We start from the raw sequence: 24,929 nt of genomic DNA, 5'->3' as shown, positions 1-24,929 counted from the left end.
GTAATGTGTTAAGCATGATTTTAAAAGGCCTCACCGAATGTCCTTGCTTCTATAAATCAGGATCAATATTTTTTAGAAAGAAGTTTTTATAGATAAGCCATAGCATTATTTGATAATCAGACATCATTTTCAAGTAGTTAAAAGGGTCATTGGACAAAACCCAGTGTTTTGTCTTTGGCTTCCTGACTGTAAGGACTGAAGCACCACATGCCCTCTAAGATGGATATTGAGCGTGCTTGAATATTTTATGGGGAAAGATTTTTTTTATGTAGATTAATTTTCATGTCAAATGTGGATTGTCACTTTTACCTACCTGATCCCAACTTTTCCCCTATGAAATTTATTTTAAGTAGAGATGAAGGCATGATAAAAGGATGGGACCTAGGGGAATGAGTGATGAGAAAACATTGCTGATCGATGTCATTTGTCCTTGGCGTTCTGGAATATTCTTACCACTGTTGACAAAGACCAGCAGTTCAGCAGCAGGCTCACGTAAGTCAGGGACAGGCTGGAGGAGGCTGCTGGACACCCCCGTTCCCTCCGAGGGGGTTCCCTCCGTCTCCATGAGCAGGGGGGGGACCGGCCAAGTCGGTGGTTGGCCCTGTGTGTTGTCTGACGCGGTGTGAGTGCCGCCTGCCCTGGCGTGCGGTTCTGTCCTCGGGGCCGGGGCGTGGGCTCACCATGCCCGTTGGCCTGCTCGTCTGACAGTGTGTCTCCGAGGGGGGAGAGCATTGGTAGGGGGAACGATCTTATTGCTGCCATCTCAAAATAGAGGAAATGCTCAAGGGAGGGGAGGGGGGGAGAGCAGGAGATAAATATAGCATTTCTGTTTTCCTGCCCTCGACTCTTTCCATAGCATTTCATTTCTCATAAGATGAGTTTTTCTCCTACCAACGTCAGCTACAAGGAATTAAATACAGTTTCTATCAGATTGGCCCCTCTTAACCACTTACATACTTACTGTAATTTTTTTCCTGTTCAGAAACTGTGCACAGAGACGTGTAAAGTAATTCTAAAATGCATGTCTTCTAGACGTGGCACGTGGGCCGAGGCTTCCAGCTGGGACTTCCTGTGAGTAGGGGCAGGCAGTGCTGCTGTCCGGGCTGGGGATCGTCAGGAAACCACGGAGCCCGGCCTGTCCTTGCTCTGATTTCTTCCGCGTGCTGTTTCCCAGCCGGGCTGTTCCCGTGCCTGCTGCCCTGCCCCGTAGCCTTCCCTGAATGCTGTCAGCCGGCATTCAGACGTGGCCCCAGAGCCCGGTCTTTCTCGGTAGCAGCCGTGCCGGCCGCCATCCGATCCCTCTTCTCGCCCAGGACGGGTGTGTCATGAGTCTGCACAGCAAGCGGCCACGCTGGCTCTCAGGCCCGGTCCCACTGAGTGTGTGTACTCAGCAGGTGCCGGGTGAAAGTTGATTCGTGTGTGGACTGGAGGGGAAGGCGAGACAGATCATCTTAGGGCATCACACACGGTGTGCCTGTTTACCCGATTGCGGTTTTTCATTATGCAAAGTTATGCAGTTGATATTGATTTTAACAAAACCTAACCTTGAGGTTTGGGAGGTGGGTGACTTGTATTAGAATTTCCTGAGTTTTTCATTTCCTGGTTGTTCGGAACGCCGTTATCATGCTTGGGCTTGTGCCAGCCTGGGTTTGCCATCACAAAGGTCCTGTGTTCATGGGGTGGGGGGCTCCACATTCCCAGGCCCCAGCCGGCCCCTGGCAGCAGGCAGTAATAAGTAAGCTTCTCATGGTTACCGGCTAATAGGGCTGTGACCCGGTTTGAACTCCGTAATGAGGAAAGAGCAGATTTATTTGCACCCCCAGAGCGCCTTCCTCCCCCCACGCTCCTTTATTATCTTTAAGAGGAAATTGAATAGCAAAATTCTGCATTCTCATAATGTTAATGGCCTGATGTCATCTTTTCCACTCTGGAGTCAAGAAAGTGAGAGGGACAACCAAAACGCAGATGTTACACTTTGTAGCTGCCCAGGGATTCAGCTGCAGGCTGTGTGTGTGCGTGCGTGTGTGTGTGTGTGTGTGTGTGTGTGTGTGTGTCAGTTTGGACTTGTAATTCACATTCCCTAAAAAAGGGTATGTAACTCCCTGGTTTTGAGTAAATTTTCCAGGTTGTGCATGTATCACAGTCCGGTTCAGAACGTCTGCATCATCCCACTGATGACCCACTCCTCTCCTCCCCAGCCCCAGGCAACAGCAGTCCCCGCTCTGTTTCCGTAGAGTTGCCTTTTCTGGGCATTTCCTACAGGAATCATGTATGTGGCCTCTGTGATTGTCTCCTTCCACTGAGCATCAGCAGCCTGTTCCTTTTATTCCGGAGTAGCGTTCCGGTGTGTGGATTTACCACATGCTGTCTGTCTGTCCGCCTGTTGGTGGGCATCCGGGAGCCTTCCAGTTTGGGGCCAGAATGGATAGCGCTGCTATGGAGACGCACAGATGTTGCGTTTCTCTCGGGTAGGCACCTGGGAGCCGTACAGTAAGTTTGCATTTTCCAGAATGGCTCCCCCAGGTCACATTCCCACCAGTGCTGTGTGAGGCTTCCGCTCTCCACACCCTGACCACCGGCCGTACTTAAGGAATACTCTTAACCTCTGACTCCTGAGGTTTCTATGAACCAAAGAAAGCTAGGAACCGCTTTAAGGTTTTTGCAGTTTTTCAAGCATTGCTAACACCTTAACTAAGGGTGCAGTCCTTGGCCCGCCCCGGCCTCCTCTCTGGTTCTGCCGCAGGCGTGCGGTCACTAGTTTAGTGCTGTGTTTTTCTTGTGAACTTGATGTGAAGTTTGGAAGGCGTGTATGTGGGAGAGAGATGTCAATTTTGAAACATTAAATTAGTTTGAAAAGGAATTTTATTTTATTTTGTGGACCCTTTTTTTTTTAGTTTCCCTGTTATTCACACCAAAGGTTGTAAGTTTATATTTCTGATTATGCACATTGTTTAAATTCAGAGTAGGCACACATGTCTGTAGAACCGTGCTCTATGGTGCTTTACATAATTAAACTGGTAGAGGGTCTGGGTAAGGGCTCCCCTTAGACATGTGCCCGGGGCTCTCCGGGGCCGAGGGCAGCTGCCGGGACCCACTGACCAAAGTTGTTCCTCCGTTTTGTTTACTGTAGGATTTGCACGTGCGTTTTATTTTGGCAATGAGTTTATCAAATAAACTTACTTTCCTAAGTAAGTCATATTACCAGTCGTAACCAAGCAGCCTGTGAAAGTAGCCCTTTCTCTGTGTGGGAGGTGACCCCTCGGGGGTGAGCACTCCCTGAAGGCCACTGGTCTTGAGTGTGTGCTTGTCCCCAGTCCACTGCAGCGGAGACCGGGGGAAAGAACACTCTTCAGGGGCACTCGGGCTACCCAGAGGGGGGTGAGAGGGGCACCCAGGGACCGTCTGCGGGGGGCGTAGTGGAGGTTTCCTGTGGCCTGCTGTCGGACTGGACACTCTAAGCAGCACCATTTGCATGAGTGATTCTGGCCTCCGTTGGCACTTTGTTCTGGGGGCGGTTTGGTGGAAAAGACTGGTTCTCACGGGCAGAATCACCGCTGTGGGGTGCCTTGGGGGCACTCTGGCCTCCAGTGGGCTGCCCACACATCACTGCCCGCATGGCCAGGACTGTGCCACCTCCCTCTGCCCGATGCCTGCTGCAGAGTTACAAGTGAAAAATATTTGAGCTTAGAACCTAACTTTTATGTGCACAGTTTTAATATTTACTGAACTTTTCTAGGAACGCTACTGCCTGGTAAGTCTGGGAAGATTGTACTTTGTTGAATTTTCCCAAGAGCTGTTTGCCCTTTCAGAAAGCCCTGTCGTCAGTGGGGGAGCCTTGGGGTCTGACTGCAGGGTACACACACCTGCCGCCGAGTGTGCCAGCAGCTGTGCTCACAGGTCCCGCCCTCCCGTCTCACTGGCGCTCAGGCCTGTAACACCGAGTCCGTTCCAGGCACTCCCCCTGGGCGAGAGAGGGGTGTTGTGTTGGGAACCCTCTCCCATTGTTTGTGTTTTGTGAGTGAGGGTAGCTAAGAATTCCACCTCAGTACAGTTTTAAAAGTGAACCGTCATGTCTGGTGCCATGAGAGCCAGGGCTCCAGGCTACCACGGGCTTCTGGTCCGTGCTGCTGAGCTCCTGCGCTCCTGTGAGTGCGGGGGGCGGGGGAGGCGATGGAGCCGAGGCAGCTCTCAGAGGGTGCGGGAGCAAGGGGCCGGCTTGTTGGGAATGGAGCTGTCTGTCATTGATCGCGCTCCGGTTCAGTGATTGATTCTCTAATGGCTCTGCGGCTCAGCTTCTGAACTCACCGCCTGGCGCAGCATCCTCTGCTCACAGCACCTCTCCGGAACAGCCTGTTTCTGAGAAGAGGGTGGTGGAGAGGACAGGGCAGAGCCGGGAGCCTGGAGCCTGGAATGAAGCCGGCCTCCTGCTGACATCACCATGTTCCCGAGGGCGTTAGGAGGCGCAGACATGAAGCCCCTCACGAGGCCGTTCCCGGTCTTTGCCCCGTCCGTGTGCTCCGGCAGAGCCCGTGTGCTCCGGCAGAGCCCGTGTGCTCCCGGCAGAGCCCGTGTGCTCCCGGCAGAGCCCGTGTGCTCCCGGCAGAGCCCGTGTGCTCCGGCAGAGCCCGTGTGCTCCCGGCAGAGCCCGTGTGCTCCGGCAGAGCCCGTGTGCTCCGGCAGAGCCCGTGTGCTCCCGGCAGAGCCCGTGTGCTCCGGCAGAGCCCGTGTGCTCCCAGCAGAGCCCGTGTGCTCCGGCAGAGCCCGTGTGCTCCGGTAGAGCCCGTGTGCTCCCGGCAGAGCCCGTGTGCTCCGGCAGAGCCCGTGTGCTCCGGCAGAGCCCGTGTGCTCCCGGCAGAGCCCGTGTGCTCCGGCAGAGCCCGTGTGCTCCCGGCAGAGCCCGTGTGCTCCGGCAGAGCCCGTGTGCTCCCGGCAGAGCCCGTGTGCTCCGGCAGAGCCCGTGTGCTCCCCGCAGAGCCCGTGTGCTCCCGGCAGGCGCAGTGAGCTGGAGCTCTCAGGGGTTGGTGCCTCGTCTCCAGTCCTGGCTCCCCTCCCGCCACCATCCCCGCGCCAGGCCCCGGTGCCGGCCAGTCCCTCCCGGGTGGGAGAGCTGGCGCTTCCTGGCTCCTCAGCTTCCGCACTGGCTGAAGGCGGGAGATTTCCCACCAGGGAGTCTCTGCTCTGGCAGTTTGTTGCTGACATTTTAGACATTTCGGTGCTAGAAGTGCCTCTCCCGGCAGCTCCTGAGGCACAGTGAGGAGGACAGGAAGTCAGCCACTTTGCGGGCGGGAGGCTGGAGGGCATTTAGTTTGCTCATTTGTAAGGAGCACGTCCCCTGCGGATGTGAAAACCTGAGTTTCCACGAGGCCTTGACATATGCCCCTGAGAGTCTCCTGGTGAAATCCAAGGTGGTTTATCTGGGCTGCTTTCAATTTCTTAACGCTGATTGGATTCAGTGATTCTGAAATTCTGCCTTTTTGGAAACATCTGTTCTGTGCCTTTTAGAAAAAGGTCCTTGAGTGACGCTGAGCGCTGCATTCAGCGTTTCACTGGCCGTGGCCCTGGCCTGCAGCCGGTGTGCCTCCACCGAGCCCTCTGGAAACACCCCGTGTCCCGGAGGGCATGCGGCAGTGCACACTGCGGTGTGATGTCCTGACTCCGTGGTAGGCGTGGGCGGCGAGAGCGTGTAGGTGACAGGCACGCCTCAGGGCTGGTCCGTCTGTTTGTTGGCGGAGGGTCATGCCCTCAGTTTGTAAAAACACACCCGTGAGGTCCGTCACACGAGGTGCGCCTGTCCCCCTCCGCCTCTGACTGCGTGTGGCCCTCGTGTGCAGGAGCAGAGCCTCCCGGAACCACACTCGCCTCACATCAAGAGCGGAGCCGCAGCGCGGACCGCGGTTCAGCATTGCCTGTGCGGCTCCTGCTCTCCTCTGTGAGGATATCCTTCTCTTTTGCTGGAAGCGATACTCCCAGCCTATTTCCAAGGAGCGTGCAGCCACACAGCCGTCTCCCGTGTTCTTGTTTTATTAAAATGCAGGTGCTTTGACTTGAGAGGAGCGTGATCAAACCGGAAAGGGGTGTGATTCTGACGCTCTGCCTCTCCTTTGGTGTTTTGTGTGATTGTCGGCCTGGCTGGCTTTTCTGACCACCTTGCTTGCTCTCTGCGTGGAAAACCCTGGCGGGGGAGGCTTGGTCGCAGGCTGGTGGGAGGTGTGGCGTTTGCAGTGCCCAGTTCACCCTGGGGTGGGCGGGCACACACGCCCTGCACACAAAGTACGTTTCAGGTGCAGATTTGGGTGAGGAGGAGTAATTATTTTGGTAATGAACAGATTTCTCTGCACTTACCTGTATTTACATATCTGCTCTGAGTTTAAAAAGCATGGGTGCCCTTCTCTCCCAGCCTGCAGCAGCAGAACGTGCTCCCAGGATGCCTTAGGGCTCCTCCTCAGTGTGGAGGGAACGGAGTCCCTCCGGGCCGTGTCTGACAGGAGCCCACACCTGCCTGAAAGCTCTCTGTCCACCAGAGGCCAGGAGCACAGCTCTGAGCCGACGCCGGAGCAGGAGGTCAGACTGCATGCCTGGGCCCCAGAGGGCTGCTGGGTGTCAGTCCCACGAGGAGCCAAGCAGTGGTGAAGTGTCCCGTGCTCCTCTGTCCTGTTCTCGACGGACCCGAGGTGGAGGGGCCGTGTCACTGGGGCCCGGGGGAGATGTGCCTCCGTCGGTCCGGGAGCGCCGTCTGCTGCAGACAGTCCTGTCTGGCCCGGCTCTCCGGAGCGGTTCCAGTTGGTGGACTGGGTGCCACAGCTGAGGGGCTGTGATGGTCTACGGCCCCCACTCCTCTCAGTGCGTGTGTTTTTCCTAACGACGCCCCTTTCAGTGCCGCAGGGACACGAGTGGTCCTTGGTCTCCTGAGCGTTCTGTGCCTGTGGTTCCCCCCTGCTGCTGTGTTAACCGTCACATGGAGGGGCCTGAGCCAAAGACGCGTGGCCCAGGCTGTCACACTGCAGCATGGTGCCTGCGACCACGCTTTGTCACCCGTGTATGAGAAAACCCTCGGCCCTGCCTAGCCGAGGCCAGCTGTCCACAGTGTGCCTTCCTTCCCGGTCACCCTCCGGAGGTGCAGGCACACCTGGGCCCCGCCGCCACCCCAAGGCCTGACAGCCCTCACGTGGCCCTCAGAAGGCCCTCCCCTCAGGACCAGAGCGGCTCCCGCCCGAGGGAAGCAGGCGGGCCTCTCAGGCACGTCCTCAGGTAAGGAAGTGTCATGCAGAGGTGTTGGCACTGACGCAGAGGCCGCAGGGTGAAGCCACAGCTGCTTCCGTCTGTGGGGGCCTTTGGAAGACGATGTTCTCCAGCACGCCGTCTGCGCTGTTCCAGGGGCACCGAGGCCGGCTGGTGACAGGAGCCAGGCCCAGGCGCTCAGGGAGCGAGCCTGTGGGCTCAGCCCGGGTCACGGCCGGCCGGCTGTGTGGCCGCTCCCGCCCGTGCCTGTGGCCTGTGCTGCCCGGGCCCCAGGCCCCCGAGGCCGGGGTATGTGCGGCTTGTTCCTCCTTCGTGCCGAGGGCTGGAACACCCGAGCTCCTTTTAGAACGGCTGGTTTTAGGGCCCCTGTGTGACTTACAAGGAGGTTTCACCTGGAAAAAATGCAGTTGGAGGCACACCTGACATGGTTTGGGGAAGGAGCCGGCAGCTGCAGCCAACACCGATAGCCAAGAATAGCTCCCTGCCGGCTGCTAATCTCGGCACAGTCCTTACCGCTCATTGAGGTGCTTGTGTGTCCTCATTTCCCCTCACCTCACCTTTTGATACCTTTGTTCCCCTTTCTGTTGCTAGTCTGTCCCCTGACTTGTCTGCTGTCCTGGTGTCCGGCGTGTCTCTCCGTTCTCTTCTCTGACCCGTCAGCCTCCTACATGGGTCTCCCTCCCTCTCCAGAGCCTCCTCGCCCAGTCCCCTCCTTCCCCGCCCCGGTGCCCTCCTGCCTCGCTTTCCTTCCACAGGGGCTCGCGTGGCACACCAGCAGGGCCAATGGGCTGCCCTGGGTGCCAGCCTCTCCCTCCACCAGCGGTTCTTGTTAAGTCAGATGAATGAGAGGTGCAGTCCCATAACTCCACGTTTCCCCCTCTTGAAAATGAAATATTAGGTTAATTATATAACACTATAAGTAGTAATAAATTTAATCCACTTAATATGCCTTTCACCAAAAAGATCATGTTGGAAAATTTTTGACACCTGGAAATATGAGGTTTACATTGAGTCCTTGACAAGATTTAGCAGATCACAATACTATTTTTTTTTTTTTTGGTCTTTGTTTTGTGACATTTCAGAAACTGTCATGGAGTATGAAATACATAATGAGTCTACATACAGAAATAGTAAAAATATTGTATAGTCAGAAATTGAGCGCTTCAACGGGTGTACTATAAATAGAAATTTATAATATCAAATTGCATTATTCGCTTAACCCAGTGGACATTGGACAGTTTTGTATATTGTGCTCGGTTTCCCTGTCGGCAGCGAAGCCACAGAAGGTGAGAGCTGCGTCTGAAGATGCCCGAGGACATGCCCTGCGTGGGCCTGGCCGTCCGCTGGACGTGAGAGTCCGAGCTCTGACGTTCCTGGTGCTTTGTTCACGGGGTTCGTGTGTGAAGGTCGGATTTTTCACTTTTTCGCTCAAAGCCAAGATGCAGGCAGAGATCATTTCAACTTCGTTCTTACTGTCTTTTGGATATCCTTGGCAAAGGGAAATAGATCCCAACGCCCATTAAAACACGATTTCCCCCATTTTCTCCTTCCTCGCAGAAACGGTCAGCTTGATGGCATAATGTCAGGATGCCCAAGGACAAAACTGGTAAATGCAGATTGCGTTCTCTGACACAGAGCACGAGATGAGAGCCTTGGAGACCACACTTGTGGTTAGAGAATTACGAATGGGGCAGAAACGGCTGAGGAGTGAGCAAAGATGGCTACTCTTAAACTCTACTTGGATATCTACCCGGGAGGCCTTGTTTGGCTCATCAGTTTTCTAAGTGGCTAAAGGCATTTGTGTGGGGAAAATGGTTGGAGCAGGCGTGCTTCCGTGTCTGACCCTCTGAGGGCCTTTGATTTGACATGAGCCGCACAGAGATAAGCAGCTGCTGTCACCCCAGTGTGATGGTGTGACGTGGGCCACTGGGAGGGGAGCTGCACAGGCAGGCCTTGCTGATTCCCTGTGGTGTCTGGGTCGCCCTGATTGAGACAGTTGTGGTTTTGTTAAGACCCTGGGAGAGAAGTGGGAAGGCACCCTACACACCTAGCACTTCTTTTAATAATTTGGAAGAAAACCATTTTTAACAATAATCACACCCCAATTTTTTCCTAAAACTTGTTGCTTATTGTTGTCAGATTTGGAAAAAACCTGCTGCTCAGTGATACATTGGGGACGAGCAGTAAGTAGCCAGAGCTGGCAGTGTGGCTCCAGTGAGGACCCGTTGGAACGTCCTGAAGAGCTAAGTAGCAGTAAATCTCTAAGGAGCTTCCTCTGTAGGCTGGGTTTGCTGTTTCTTAAATGAACCCCTTTGACACCAGACTCAGAGAATGGTTTTTTGGAGAAGTTGCTGCATGGCATATAGCCTGTCTGTCAGCAAAGGCGGTCACCCCTCCCCTCATTCATTCTCCCAGACCCGCCTGCCACGCCTTCAGATAGATGCTCCTCACAGAAAGGGGACGTGAGCACAGTGACCACGGGCCCCGGAGACCACCCGTGGCATTGGAGGCACTGAGTTCTTGAATACAAAGATGATGCCAATGCCCGCGTGTAAATCCCCCGGCTCTTGCTATCTAGTGAGGGGGGTGTTTTTAAGACTTCCTTTATGAGGATGTACGTGTGACCCTCTGCGAGCAAATCTCTCCAACTCTAAGCCTGAGGGCAGTTGGAATCTTCCAGCGACCTTGCTTTTTCAAGATCTTACTGCTGATTCACATTTGAAAATATGAAAAGAAAATATTTTATTTTATATTTTGATGTAATGCATGAAGATGGAATTTATCTAGTATGCCCTATTTTCTTTGCTTATGAAAAAGAATTCTAAATTTTAAATAAATTTCTAAGAGTAGCTGATCCTTAAAATGACAAGAATCATAACGGAAGGTGGTTGGGGAAAGGTCTTTGTTCCCTCATAAAGGTGTTTTTTGTTTGTTTGTTTGTTTGTTTTTAATAAAAGCTTTCCTTATTTCCTAATTGTCTTTAAGTATATTAGCTATAAAGTAAAATATGAATTTACTTGCTTTTGAAAAACGAAAGTGTGGCATTGCATTATTTTCAGAAATGTCAGAATGGTGGGGAGATTTTTAACTTGGGGGGATGCTGATGTTGGTTCCGAATGTTAGCAGGTGTGGCAGAGGGGCCGATGGAGGAGAGCGGCTGCCCTGAGCTCCACCGGACTGCACACCAGGCTGGAGTCTGGGGGTAGAGCCCGGGGCCTTGTCTTCAGCCTGGCACCGAGCTCGCCTCGGCAGCCAGCCCCCGGGCGTCGCTTCCGGCCGGTCAGCGGCTATGGGTTCGGATGCTCGCTGCAGTTCGGCAGGACATGCATTCTGAGTGTGCCACTTGGAAAAGTGGAAACATCTCTTAGACTTCCATGCCAAGCAGGTAGGCTGGTGCTCCGCTGGAACACGGCTAATGGACGAGGTGTCTGCAGCCTCGCGGGCACGAACACTGTGGGTCCCACAGAGGCTTCTGAAGTGTTTCACCCAGAAGACCTCGGAGCATTGCTGGTAGTTTGGTTATGAGTGACTGTTTTAAGAAGTTTCTGGAATCGTATTTTTTTAACCCATGTCTTAGCCTTTATTGAGTTTTTATAAAAAAGGAATTTCCTTTATCAACCTCTAGCCACTTTATCTTAAGAATTCTTTCTGAAGTCATCCGTTGTTTATTTTAGCTAGAAAGCCAATTCATTGCTAGAAAATGATAGGCCGGACAAATAACCTAGAAAAATGTTTTTGTTCTTGGCCCCTAAAAGTCATTGTCCAAAGTATTGCCATATTTGGTTATACAGGATATGCAGGGTTTTATTATTTGAGGTTATGGTTTAAAAACCACAGCATTTTTGATTCAGGTTTTGGTGAAGTTTAACTTGCATTTTCCCTGGAATATTTACGTTTCTCCCGCGCTCACTTTGTGACGTAAATAAGGCATGGCATTCGCTCAGGGCAGTCTCGGAGACTGCTGAAGGCCTGCAGAGAGAGCATCCTCTGAGCAGTAAACGGTGCAGTTGTTCCTCTCCAGCTGCTCTCTGCCGCCTTCGGACACTCGGAGAAAGGGGAGCGTGTAGTCCTGAGAACTACAGCAACGTTACAAGTGATTGATCCAAATGGCCTGGCCCATCACCTGACAGAACAAGCTAATCAGTTCCACAGGGTGGATCTGGGTCTGCTTTCTGATTGGCAGTGATCCTGACCAGCTGTCTGACTGAGCTCCCATTTACAGAACGTGACAGGGAGTGAGAGGACCTACTGGGGAACGGTCACACCTCAGATACATGGGAGATGCTTGGGGCTCTTCAGATGAAAACGTGTGGGAAATGGTCCCATCCATCCATCCATCCATCCATCCATCCATCCATCCTTTCACCCATGCTTCATTGCAAAGCAAGTTCTTAAGACTGTATCACCCAAATCTAAAGCTATATACTGACTTGGCACAGGAGAAGGGATCTAAGTTTCCTGAAGAATCAAGTGCATTCAAGCAGGGTGAACAGAAACAGCACTGATTTCTCTCCGGTTATACCCAAAGGGGTGGGGTAGCCATGGCAGATTCCTGGAAAGCCAGACCCCAGCAGCCTTGAATGACGATAGGAGTGAACGCAGCCCGCGTGTGCTTGGGAAACTGCTCCCAGCAGCTGCACCTTAACGTGCATCAGGCTGTGCGTTCTGTGCTTTGGTTTCTAGGCAATTTGCGCAAATTTTAAATCTGAATATAAACACATATTCCCCCCGAAATGAATAAAGTTATAGAAAACCTAATGATAGAACCCCTGTTTGCTGTAGCCCTTGGTAACCACTACCTGGTTATGTAGAGATTCTGGTGGCTAGCCCTAGCAAATGAAGACAAAGCAGCCATAAATATTAATAACTCCTGTTGTTGCAAAATGATTAATATTTCCATATTGCAAGCAAATCATGGATACTCTGCCTCCATGTTCCCCTGCAGGAGAAGGGGTCTCCTCATGGGGACGGTTTTCATTGTTAAGGGAGATTGCTTTTCCTGTACTTGTTATTAGTCCTGCATTATGATTCTAAGAACTTGTAGATCTTATCACCAGCAGCAAGCCCTTCATGACTGAATACCAGCTGGTGCCCTGAATGTTGATTTTATTAGCCTCACCCAGCCATTCCTCTTTAAGGGGGCAGGTGCCCATCAGGGCCACCCCTGCCACCAGCGGAGGTAACAGGAGCAGTTGGACTTGAAGAGGACCTTTGGTGAACTTATTGACCAGGCAGGTTTAATAAGGCTTCCAGTAAGCGTGCCGACCTAAGCGCGCTCATTAGACCGGGCACTGTTTAGACCCAGGTGGGGACTGACAGCTGTGGGGTCGGAGGAGGGTTAATGTGGACCTGCTGGACGCACAGAAGTAGATGCAGCACCCGTAGCTGTGTGCTCTGTGGCTTTGAATTGTTAATGGTGTAATGGCAGGGAGGTGAGGAGGTGACAGACAGGCTGCTTTATATGCTTTTGGAGCCTGCATCTTCAGCAGTGCGGATCAATTAACACAGGTCCAAATAAAAGAAATATGAAGACCTATGAGAAAAGTTTTAAACAATGGAATTTGCCCCACCGGTGAGGGCAGTGCTCAGGGCTCTCAGGGTGAGCCATGCCGGCTGCCACCCTTAGGCCTGCAGACAGGTCACTCAGGCCTGGGCTGTAACTCCTGCAGAGAGGAAGTCGGACCTCCTTCCTCTGCGCCTTCACTCCCTCCATCAGGGAGGTGACTGCCAGCGCTTTCTTTTCTCAGCACAAATATTAAAGAATATTTAAGAATAATGTGTTTACAAATAATAAGTCAATAACAAATATACTGTGCTACTAAGAGAGACAGATTACAAGCGTACGTGTTTTTACATGGCTGTCTTCAATGTTGGTTATTTGTGGCTTTGCTAAAAACTGGATCATGTGCCGAAACCGGTTTGGCTCAGTGGATAGAGCGTCGGCCTGCAGACTGGGGGGTCCCGGGTTCGATTCCGGTTAAGGGCATGTACCTTGGTTGCGGGTACATTCCCGGTGGGGGGTGTGCAAGAGGCAGCTGATCGATGATTTTCTCTCATCGATGTTTCTAGCTCTCTATCCCTCTCTCTTCCTCTCTGTGAAAAATCAATAAAATATATTTTAAAAAATAAAAAAATAAAATAAAAACTGGATCACAGTTATAAGTAAGTCTCATCCTACCAGTAAAACAGTATTTTACTTAAGTAATACTTCTCTCTGAAGCTTTAGGGCAAGCTGCACAAACAGAAACAACCTATGAGTTTGCTGTTTTGCTTGTCTCTGCCATTGCATCTTGTTTGTTTATTCAGTCATTCATTTTCCATGGCATTAATTGTAAGAAATCCTTAAAATAACACCTGTGTTATTTATTGTCAAGAACAAGGATCTGTGATGGCAGAGTAAATGACATTGCTTACTCTTCAGCATTTATAAAAACAGTTTTGGGGATGTTGAGTTTTTCAGTTACTACATGATTGATTACACACACACACACACACACAGAACTAAAGCATGTTAAAGCTGCTGTTTTAATTTAATTTGATTCTGAGGATATAATAGCATTAGAAGCATGTAAGGGGAGCTGGAAGAGGCGAGCACAGGCCACCCGTTAGCCCTGCGCCATGCCGAGCTGCAGGCGGTCACCACCTGGCCTGTCCTCAGTCCGGGCCACCTCAGTGGGGAGGGCGGGGCATGGGGCAGGTGGCTGCAGGTCACAGCTTCACGGGGGCTTGCACCTACACTGACAGCAACAGTTGCCCATACAAAGCCAGACAGCCATTACTTTCCTGTCCTTTGTGAAATTTAACCTTATTTCCCGTTTTAGAATTGTGTTACTACCTGGAGTGGTTTTCTGAGAACTAGACCAAGGAGGGCTGTACCTGAGGGTGTTGCAATTCTGCTAATAAAACAGATGATCAGACACAAAGCCACATTGAGCTTTCAGTCTCTGACCATTGTGTAAAGCCACAGGATAAGCACCTTTTCCAGAGGAAAAATGTCCAGAGACTCTGTGTTTTCCAGTCTCCCCGGAACCTGTCTCCCTCCCTGAGGCTCAGGGAGAGCGGGAGCTGGGTCTTCTTCTCCTCCTCCTCCACATCTCCCTGATGAGGTGCTCCCTCCAGGGGGCATGGTCATGGAGGCAGAATCTCCCACCTCAGCATCCCTCTCTCTTTTTGTTTTTGTTATTTCTAAACTCTATTGCTTTTCAGAGAGGGGAGGGAAGGGAGGGAGAGACAGAGAGAGACACATCTTGTTTGTTGCCTCCCGTATGCACCCTGAGCCTGCAACCGAGTTACATGCCTTTGACCAGAATCAAACCTGGGACCCGTCAGTCCAAGGCTGGTGCTCTATCCACTGAGCAACACCGGCCAGGGCCTCAGCGACCCTCCCCTGCGGTGGTCCCAGCTCTTCTCATCTTGGTTGAGCTCCGCAGACAGTAATGAGAAATGATGGGGGAAATTTGTTTTTCTCATGTAAGACGTGATAAAGAACTGCACGTCATTCCTCAGTGAAGAGTTTACCTGAAAAGATAAGGCTGGTTAATTGTTTCCCTTTGGAAAATAAAACAGTGTGAACTTTGGAAAACATCATAACCAGGCAGGTCCCTGAAAAAGTCAATACACTGGGGGGGGGGTGGGGGGAGTCACGGTGTTGATTGTGTGAACAGTGGGTTGCTTCAACCTCTTACCCATTCCCTTCACTGCTTACACATCTGTGAGGCTTCTCAGTCCAAAAAGCCCGTGCCGCTCAGGAACTGAGCCCGGTTTGTGTGTTTGGGGGCAAAGGCAGACCCTGTGAGAAGACTGATTTGTGCTAGAAAAATAGTAAAGGAAACTAGTCAGAAATAAGATTAGCTTTTAAATCAATTATGCAAAATGTAAAATCTGATACAGCAGGATTATAATGGCAGTGCTGTGTATGTAGAGTCCTTGTGTGTGTGTGTGTGTGTGTGTGTGTGTGTGTGAGGGGGGGGGGGAGATTGATTGATTGTGTTTTGGGGAGGGGGTGACACATGAAAAACCATAAACGGGCTGTGATCTCACCATATGTGTTGAATTGAACACAGCTCTTCTGCATTTAATGAAGACTTTAGCCTTTAGGGGTAAATAAAACATCACTAAACAGGGATGGCCTGAATATTTTTTACTGGCTGTAATAATTAAAGCCATGAAAAGGTGGTGGGGTTATGTTACTTATTAACTTGAATCGCTCTTAGATTTGATCAAGACGTGGTTGCCCATGGCGTTTTGTTTCATGCTTGTCCTTTGTTTCATTGACATGCTCTCCCTGGCCTCGGTGGCACTATAAAAGTAGCCAGGCTGCGAGGAACAGACCCAAAGGGGCTGTTCACCTCAGTCCAGCTTTCTTCTCTCCCACCCACCCCCAACAACAGATGTTCTGCCACCAGAACCGAGCCTGCAGTCCCCTATAGAGCTTGTACTTGGTGGAAGGTGAGCAGAGGGACCTGGAGGAAATCTTTCCTTCTTAGAAGAGTTCAGGTGTAGCTGAGAGCTTTCAAAGGTTGTTTTTATTTTCCTCATAGGTTGAGCCAAACATTGAGAAGCATTGATGTTGATTATAAGAGGAGCTTGGAACCCAGATGCATTGGTTTCCTGTTGCTGCTATAACAGATCACCACTGATCCAGTGACTTAAAACAACACAGATCTGTTATCTTGCAGTGTCTGGAGGTCAGATGTCCAAACAGGCTCCCTGGGCTAACGTCAACGTGTGGCAGGCCTCTGTTCCTTCCCTCCCGGAGGCTCCAGGGTAAATCCTGTCCTTGCCTCTGCCAGAGTTCAGAGGTCCCTGCGTTCCTTGGCCCATGGCCCCTTCCTCCATCCTCAAAGCTGGCGGAGTCGGGCTCAGTCTGTCTCCAGCAGCTGTCTCTCTGGTTCTGTCTTCCCTTCCTGCCTTCTTCACTCATGATTGCCTTGTGATTGCCTTGGCTCAGGCAGATAATCCATCTCCCCATCTCCAGGTCAGCTGATTAACCTTAACTTCCCTGTGTCAGGCCACTTTATGTGTCCACAGGTTCCAGGGATCCGGGTGTGGCCATTGCCATGCTTGCACACCAGAGAATGTGGATAATGTAAGGGTGGTGAATTGGGGAGTTCATAGGGTTACAGAGTAGGCAAATACAGGGTGTGCTATTAGAAGTGGATTTTTATAACTTCTTGCATTTTGTTATAACTACTGTCAGAAAAAATACATATGTGTGCACATGTGCACACACATACGCTATTACACTAAAGAAAAAGTCATTTGTATTTTCAGTTTAAATGACGTTTCTATTTCGCTGTGATATCTAATGTCAGCTACTGAATGTAAAGAGAAATTGTAAGTGTGATATACAAAAAATTATAGTGTTAGTTTGGAGGAAATTGTCATTTCTTTATTCAAAAGTATAATCTAGTTATAACTTTATTGACTTAAGAATGTTAGAATTAATCCTGCTTTTATTGACTTAAGAATGTTAAAATTAATCATTTTTTATAGCACAAAAAATTCATCTTGTGAATTTGTTGTGCTATAATATTTTCTTGACATTTGACTTCACCGAGGAACCTCTAATAAAAATGATGTTATTTTTGACAGTATAAACATCCTTTTTGGTGCTCATATCTGAATAATTTTCACATGGTTTTAACCATTGTGTACATGTTCTTGTGTGCTAAGTGGCTTGACTTTTCTATGACCCTTTTCCCCAGTCATCTCATTTAAGGCTGGGTAGTGTGTGCCCTGTTCCGTACGGCTCCATCCCCTGAGATGACAGACAGATGTGTGAGGTTCTCCAGGAGAAAAGTACCACCTGTATTTGCATAAAGCAGTGGTTCAGCTGTCAGCAGCTTCCTCATAGAAAATGTCCCTGAAATAGATATGACATTTACCTGTAATGGCTTTCTTTTCCCGTGAAATTAATGGTGTAAGGCTTTTTTAAAAACTGTCTTATCTTTGAATTTCTCTTTAAAAATTGACGCTATTTAAAATTTTTTTTTTCATCATGTAGTTGCTAAAAATCAGTGCTAATGGGCACAAGATTGATGAACCTTGATTCTTGCTACAAGTACATTAACTCAGAATTGGCTGTGCTGGATACTTGGCAGTAGGGAGATTTTTAAAAAGGAGTCCTAGCCCTACAAGGAGCTCAGAGATTTGAGCATATCCAGTGGCATGCTAATAGTTCTGTTACATGGCAGAATAGAACTGCTTACATGAGAATGGATGAGGATAAAACCCAGAAAGCAAAAGTGGTTTCTAGAAGGGTTCTTGAAAAGTGGTGGGAGGTTTGTGTGTGGGGGGGTGGGGGGGGGAGGGCGAGGGGAGGGAGAGAGCACAATCCAGCAATCCAGGCAGAGGGGCTGCTGTTAGCAGTTATATCAGTTTGCAGAAAGTTTGTTGGCTGGCTGAGGAGAGGATTGGAATGGAAATGAGCACACTGTGCCACACCCTTTGGGGCATGCACATCACTGTTTAAGTCAAGGACAGAGAAGGGTCAGAGTTGTGCTATAATGGAACTCACCTGGCCTGCAGGTGGTGGGCAAAGTGGGTTTATTATCCATGGCCTTGAACAAGGCAGGCCTGGTGAGGGCCTCATGGAAGGGCTGCTGGAAATGCGGGGAGAGGATGGAGAGCTGGTTTGGCCACTGGTTTACCTTTGGTGGTTAGTTGGGTAGGGTTAGGGTGCACCTCGCAGCTGCATGCTATTTTGCACAATACCTTTAAGGAGGGCAGGCCATTGTAAACTCACATCTAGGAGCTAAGTGGGGGTTGGGACAGAAAGAGGGTATTTAGACAGAACGCGTGTGGTGTTCCTGACACCCTTGGAGCTGGGTGGAGCTTTTGCTCCTGAGGGAATGGAGACTGCAGAGTTTGTGCCAAGGTTACTAACTAGGTGAGCATCCAACAGCATTAGACCTGGGTTCTAGGTGATCATCAGACCTGCTGTTTGCGTTCTGAGGCTCGGATCATCTGCACCAAGCAAGACCCTAGCCCCCGCGGTGCACCGCGCGTGAGAGGAGTGGGCCTCCACCCTGGACACTGCGGGGAGGCAGGGGCAGGGCGGGGCCACCACCGCCTCTTCGCTGGGTGCTCCGCGGCCCCGCCCATCTGCCAACTCCCTCCAGCTGCTGCCCCTGCCCCGACGGGCGGACCCTGGGACCACGGAGCTGCCCTGGGCATTGGTGCCGCGGTGGACCTTAGCCAAGGCCTGCAGGCTGGTGAGGGTCTGGGTGTGGAGGACGAACTGCGGCCGCGAGCCCCCGGGCTGGCAGGACCAGCTTGGTGAAAGCTTTCTTGAGTCAGGTTTCTCCCGGCTTGTACCGACAGGAGTTACCCTACATCTCTCCTCCGTCTTCCCTGCGGCCTGCGCCGGCCTGCTGGATGCTGGTGGCTTGATCCTTCTGGCGAAGGGCATCTGTTTGCGATGTCGGGGGTCCCGAGCACCCCGGGGCCTGGGCTCCGGATCCCCGGAGAAGCACTCGCGGCAAAGGTGCTGCACACCCCGCAGCGCTCCCGGCGGGGCGCTTGTTTCCTCCTCGTGCCGCTCACTTGGGCTGTCCTGCTTTCAGAAAAGAACGTGCTCGGGGGACAGATGTCAGAGTAGTGCTCTCCGGCTTCAAACTTAGTGACGTTGGCTGCGAGTGAGGAGCCAGGTGTGTGTGCGGGGTTCGCGCGGCGTCGCCGGCGGCCCTGCGCCTTGGGAAGCCGGGGAGGCCCCGCTGGCGGCGAGGCGGGCCGATGCGGGGCGCCCTGCGGGCGGCGGAGGACCGCGCCGAAGCCGGAACCCAGCTTCTTTCAACAAATAGTCATTTATGGAGCAGGGCTGTCGATTTGACTTCCAAAGGAGGAAATAAATGGTTATTATAAAAACAGCGTCAACAAATAGGATTGGATCAACGAGAAAGGGTAACTGCGATGTTGGTGAGAACTGTGCCAAGTGGAGGAGGTACTCTCAGGACAGTACGTGGTTTCATCTTAATCTGCGGTCTCTATCCTTCAATTTAAAGCAGAATGGCAGATTTGACTACCAGCTTAATGGCGTTTTACTTTTAAAAGTAAATGCTAAACTAAGCGCGGAGACTGATGCCAGCATGGGTGTTCCCGCCGTTAACTTTACTTTTACAAGAATATTTTGTAGAATTTCTTTATTTTTATCTGTCTCATTACAGAATATTCATTATGTTTACTATAGTGTTTATTATCTGCAGGTAGATATCATGGATTTTTCAAACTGAAGTATTCCTTTTTTAAAGAATTATACTGAATCATTTAAATGTTCTTATATATTTGGAAGCATGTATAAAGCTTATAGATGTTAAGGGAGGTGTCCTGTCTTGTACACAGAGGTTGATTTAGCTAAGACTTTAAAGCCATTTAAAAGTTTATATTTTAACTCAGTGGGGAATTTTGAAAGGATAAGTTTTAGGGGACTATTACATTTTCTCTGAAGGAGCTTTCTGCCTGTGTTCTCACTTGCTCATCTGATCTATTTTTATTTATCAGGCACCTGTTTTTTGTGTTGTTGTTTTTTAATTTAAGCATTTTAATATCATCTTATTTTCAGGGTATTAAAGTTAAGCAAGGTAGACACATTAGCATTTGAAAATGTTTGCATTTGTTTTTAATTGCTTTTTACTTTCCACTTATTTTAACTTGAAATTAGTTTATTTTCATGTTTAAAAAGAGGTTAACTTTTAAAATGGTTACAGTGAAACTAAATTGTGTTCAGATATTTGTCATTTCATATTAGAGAGGTAAACTTAGCTGCCAAACAAAAATAGCATTTTGTAATAAAAATAAAGCAGTAAATTAATTTTCCACGAAGTGAATGAGTTAAGATTTTTTTTTTTTCCTTAAAAAATGGAGACATTTTAGAGCATGCCCTGGTAAATGCATGGAGTGAGATTGAAAACTATACTTTCCTGAAATTTTCAAAAAATTAAAATCTATTTTTGAAAAAATATATACAGTGAAAGGGGAAGATATGTGAGTCATAACCTATTTTATGCAACATTTTTGTAGTGCTTGTTTTTATTACTTTTCTACTCCATTTCATAGTTCATTGCCTATGTTTTTTTTTCTTAAATCTTGCTCATAAACTTTTAAGTTATTCAATAATTCTTTTAATATGGATGCAGATTGCTTTAAAGATCAAATCAGTACTAGAAAAAAAAGTATAAAAAGGTTTTTTCTTTTTTTTTGGTGTTTTGTTGGCTTTTTGTAAGCACATATTTGCATGTATAATTTTACTAATCCTGAAAATTTCACTCTACATTTATAACTTGAGCCCAGCTGGTGTTGTCCAGTGGTTGAGCGTCAATTTATGAACCAGGAGGTTATGATTCAATTCCCAGTCAGGGCATATGCCAGAGTTTCAGGCTTAATTCCCCAGTGTGGGGCATGCAGGAGGCAGCCAATCTATGATTCTTCCTCAATATTGATATTTCTCTCCCTCTCCCTTCCTCTCTGAAGTCAATTAACAACAACAACAACAACACATAAAACTTAGAGTTTAATATTCAGAATGTGAATGGAGTATTCTAGTTTTTTACGGAAAACAGGCCTGAGTATTTCCCTTTCCGAGGCTTCCCCTCACTTTTTCTCAATAAATAAATTTCCCCATAATCCTTGAAATAGTTATTCTAGTTTATAGTTGTAGTTCTGACTTTGTTGTTTGAATCTGGTGACCTTTACTGGGATTGCTGTGGCCTCTGGTGTGTTGCTGTAATGTTCTGGTGGTTTCCAGTGAAGATGCCAGTCATTAGGCATTAAAGCTGCCCTTACACCCAGAAAACTGAATTCTGGCATTTGGTGTTTTCCCCTTTGGACCGACAAGTAGCCATTCAACTGATGCTAGTGTGAACAATAGCAACCTCCACTAGTACTAATTAAAAATTATGCAAATTCTGCATAATTTTACTGGAAAGATAGTAAAGGGTAAGTTTCCTGGGCAGTTTGCTTCTCTTTTATTCACAAAGTCTGTAAACTATAAGAAGACAGCTCCCCCACATCGCTGTACATCTTGCTAATTTCCACCAGGTGATCCAGGAACATTTGTTCTGCAGCAGGGACCAAACTTTCAAGTTTAATATCTATTTTTTTGAGACTGTGTTTTTTTGTTTGTTTGTTTGTTAATTGTAGTCATCATGGCCTGGCATTTTTGCACAGAAATGCTAATTTCCTTGTGAAGTGGCATGTACCTTAGAGGTTAAACTTTTTTTTAAATTATAAGTACAATGCGTAGTGAGTGAAAGTCTTCACGTTCTGTAAATTAGAGGAAAAATTGCTACAGCTCTGATTGCCTTTGTTCTCCAAGCCATTTGAATTGCAGGCTGTGCTGAGACTGGTTCTACATTGTTTAACCGCTGAGACTAAAACTTCTAATTAGAGAAATCACTGGGTGGGAGCTGGCTGGCGCGGCGGCGGGCGGGGGGGGGCGGGGCGGGGCGGGGCTGGGAGGGGGCGTCGCGCGCGCGCGCGCGGTGGGAACCCGGCTCGGCTGCCCACGCCGGGCGGGGCGGGGCGCGGCGGCCTCCGCGGGGATTGGCCGGGAGGGAGGGGGCGGGGCGGGGCGCGGCGGCCTCCGCGGGGATTGGCCGGGAGGGAGGGGGCGGGCGCGGCGGCCGCGGGACTGTGCGGCTGGCGCCCGGGACGCCGCCGGAGGAGTCCGGGCTGGTCCGCGCCCCGGCGGGAGCCTCAGAGAGTAAGTCCCATCCTCCCTCCCGCGGGCCGCCGCCGGCCTGCCTGACAGCTGCGGGGCGGTTGGTCTGCCCACACCCTTTCACCTTCCTCCTGGAACCGCTGTCTTCCCGCCGGGCGCGGGGCCGGGAACCGGGCCGGGAGCGGGGCGGCCGGGGCGGCGCTGTACCCGTTCCGCTTCGTCATGCGCCGCAGTCGCTCCAGCTCCGTGGCCGCTGGCATCCCCTCCTGCGGGAAGAGCATACGGTGTGATGGCAGTTCTAGTCGCCCTTAAGTTTTTCTAGAAATCTACGGAAGGAAAAGTGTGCTTCGGACGGGTGGTTGCCTTTGTTTTTATACATATATATTTATTGATTAAGGTCGCCTTTGTTTTAATGCTTTTGTAGTTGTTATAAATGGGCGTCGGAATTGTAATTCTTTGTGTGCCTGTGTTTACCAAGCCTTCAAGGAGGAAAGACCAGGTAAACAAGTCCGCGCTCCAGAAAGCTCGTGTGAAGGGCGAACGCCGCAGGAGGAGCCACAAAACGCCCGCTTCCGGCGGGAGCTTCCCGGGCAGGTCCGCGGGCTCGCCGGTCCCGGACGGTCCCTCCGGGGCTGGGCGCCGCCGGCAGGCGCTGGTCCCCCGCCCCGGCCGCCGGGGATGGAGCCCGGGCGCTCAGAGAGGAGCTGCGTTGAACGGCGGTGCGGGAGATTGCTGGCTGCCCGCAGGCCGCCCGGTCACCTCTCTTCTGTCCCAGCCATTGTCTGTTCAGGTCTGAGTGGGGACCCTCCGCCGTGAAACCAGCAGGAAAGTGCGGCTCAGCCTGTGAGGTTGTGATTCATGATTTTTAAAATCTATGTCCACCTTTCCTTTGGGGGATTACTGGTTATGCAAGTTCATTTGTTTTAAATTAATCAAACTTCACTTTGGGATAGGATACGTAGGTCATAATTGGTATGCTGTAACTTTGATATGTGAAAAACAAAGTAGAAAATCCATTAAAATGTGAAGAGTAGACATTTTATAAAAAGATTTTACTTTTATATAAGAAAATTTTCTAAAAACCTATGTAAAAAAAAACAACTTACCGATCTTGCCTCTTTTTAAAAAAAAGATAAATTCCAAATTAATATAGATATAAGTTAAGCTGAAATACTGAGGGAAGAGAAAATTTGGTTTTCCATAGACTGATTGTTTTCTATTAAGTTTAACAGCCAGAAAACTTCGAAATCCAGAGGCTTTCCTGTAATTTCCAAAAGTTTTGTGCTGTTAAAACATATAAAAATAAAATACTGATTTTTTTTTCTTACATAAGCACATTATATATACATAAAGGCAGGTATAAAATAGTAGTAATGCTAAAACTTAACTATATTTTTATGAAATTTCTTTAGGAATCCATTAAAAATAACTAAATAAAATCTCAAATATTGGGATTTTAAATTGCTACTAGGAAAGATTTCTTAGGTTTAATCATGGTTGGACCGGCACCTGTGAAGACCTACTAGAATTTCAGATTGATGATGAACAATTTTAGGATTTTTAGGCCCACGGCTAAAACGTATTTGTTTTGTATTTTTGAAGACTTAACTTCTGTTGAGTGACTTTCAAGTATTTGAATTCACTTGAGAAACTATTTCCAAGGCAGCAAACAAGGCCGCATTTCACATTTCCTGCTCCTATATCAGCTTCAGCTGCTCCAGGGCCTTGAGTCCAAGTTGGGAGTTCGCAGTAAAAGATTATAATGTCTGAACTTTCATTGCAGTAAAATGGCCGTTTTGCCCTAACAGAACATTTTTATAATGCTATTTCAGTCTACTTGTGTAGCTGGTAGTAGTTCCTATTAAGAAGGGAAGTACATTAATTTATGAATTATTCAGCTGTTTGTGCACAGCATGAAACTTCGGGGTAAACAAACCTGACATCATTTCTGTCCGGATGGTTTGATTGTTGTTTCCCATCCACTTGTTGGTTTCAGCTCCCAGGCTGTGCCTCCAGGAGAGCCACTGCTTTTTCTTGCAGAATGCTGGATCACTAACACTCCCTTCAGATGAAGTGGGAGATAGAAAAAGAAGTTTAAAATGAATATTTCTTGAAAAGAAATTTGTTTCCTCCCTTTCTCCTGAAGTTTTAAGTCCCTATCTTTTTCAAAAATACAAATTTCTGTCCTTTAAATTAATCCTTTGCTCTATTCCTCATAAAACTTCAAAATTAATCCAGGAAATAAAATGTCTGGACTAGAATCCAAAAGTGTGCAGGATTTGAGTGAAGTCCGACTGCTGTGAAAAAACACTGAGTCATTGTAGTAAGTTGTAGAGTACTCTCAACACATTTTTATTACATAAACACAACTTTATTTTTAAGCAATAACTCAATTGGTTTGACTCCTTACCCTCTTCCATCTCACTCCCTACAATTCCTCTTTAGTTGTGGTCAGCTATACATATATTTAAGGATATGTTTCTTTGTCTACTCTATGACAGAAACCACAATAAATTGTGGACATGTGGCTAAAATTTATGCTTAGTTTGGACTTGGTAGAAAATATGGAAAGAATATCAGAAAATAAAATCTGACTAAGGAAGATACTTAGGTTGTTTTGACTGTGTGCCTATGAGGAAGTAAGGGCAGGCACTAGGAGTATGGGATGTTTGTATTTTAGACTATAATAAACACCCAAGAGTGAAATTAGTTTATAAGTTGTGTTCTATGCTTAAAAATATGTTGAGTGTGTATCCATGCCTGAGTTGTTTGTCTAAGCCGAGAGCCAGAGTAGTTGACTTAGTTTCTCTCTGCTCCTTTTCTTTTTTTTTTTTTTTCCTTTTCCTGCCTTGCAACTCTTGTTAGTATCATTGTGTCTAAGTGCTTATGACTGCCTTTTTTTAGCTGTTAATTTTAATAATCTGAAAAAGTTTAAGTCTTTTATGACAAGTTTAAACAAGGAGGCTATGGAAAGCAAAAGGAAAGATCTCTCTTAGAACTAGTATTGAGTTTTTCCACTTAGCGCACTCTA

At 48.8% G+C, this 24,929-nt stretch overlaps 1 protein-coding gene across 8 annotated transcripts in view; it reads left to right on the top strand.

The window, feature by feature from the left end:
* Positions 1-24,929, top strand: part of AOPEP (aminopeptidase O (putative)) — a 321,147-nt gene that overhangs the window by 264,438 nt on the left and 31,780 nt on the right. The window contains exon 14 of one of the 8 annotated variants that reach the window (XM_084898951.1): positions 18,363-18,461. The exons of the other annotated variants lie outside the window; for them this stretch is intronic. Within the exon in view, the coding sequence (XP_084755077.1) occupies positions 18,363-18,461 (99 nt within the window). The remainder of the gene's footprint in view (positions 1-18,362; positions 18,462-24,929) is intronic. 8 annotated transcript variants of the gene reach the window in all.

Source organism: Pipistrellus hanaki (assembly GCF_964339955.1).
Source record: "Pipistrellus hanaki genome assembly, chromosome: 11".
NCBI lineage: Eukaryota > Metazoa > Chordata > Mammalia > Chiroptera > Vespertilionidae > Pipistrellus > Pipistrellus hanaki.
Note: the sequence above shows the minus strand (reverse complement) of the source record. Positions and strands in the feature narration are given on the sequence as shown.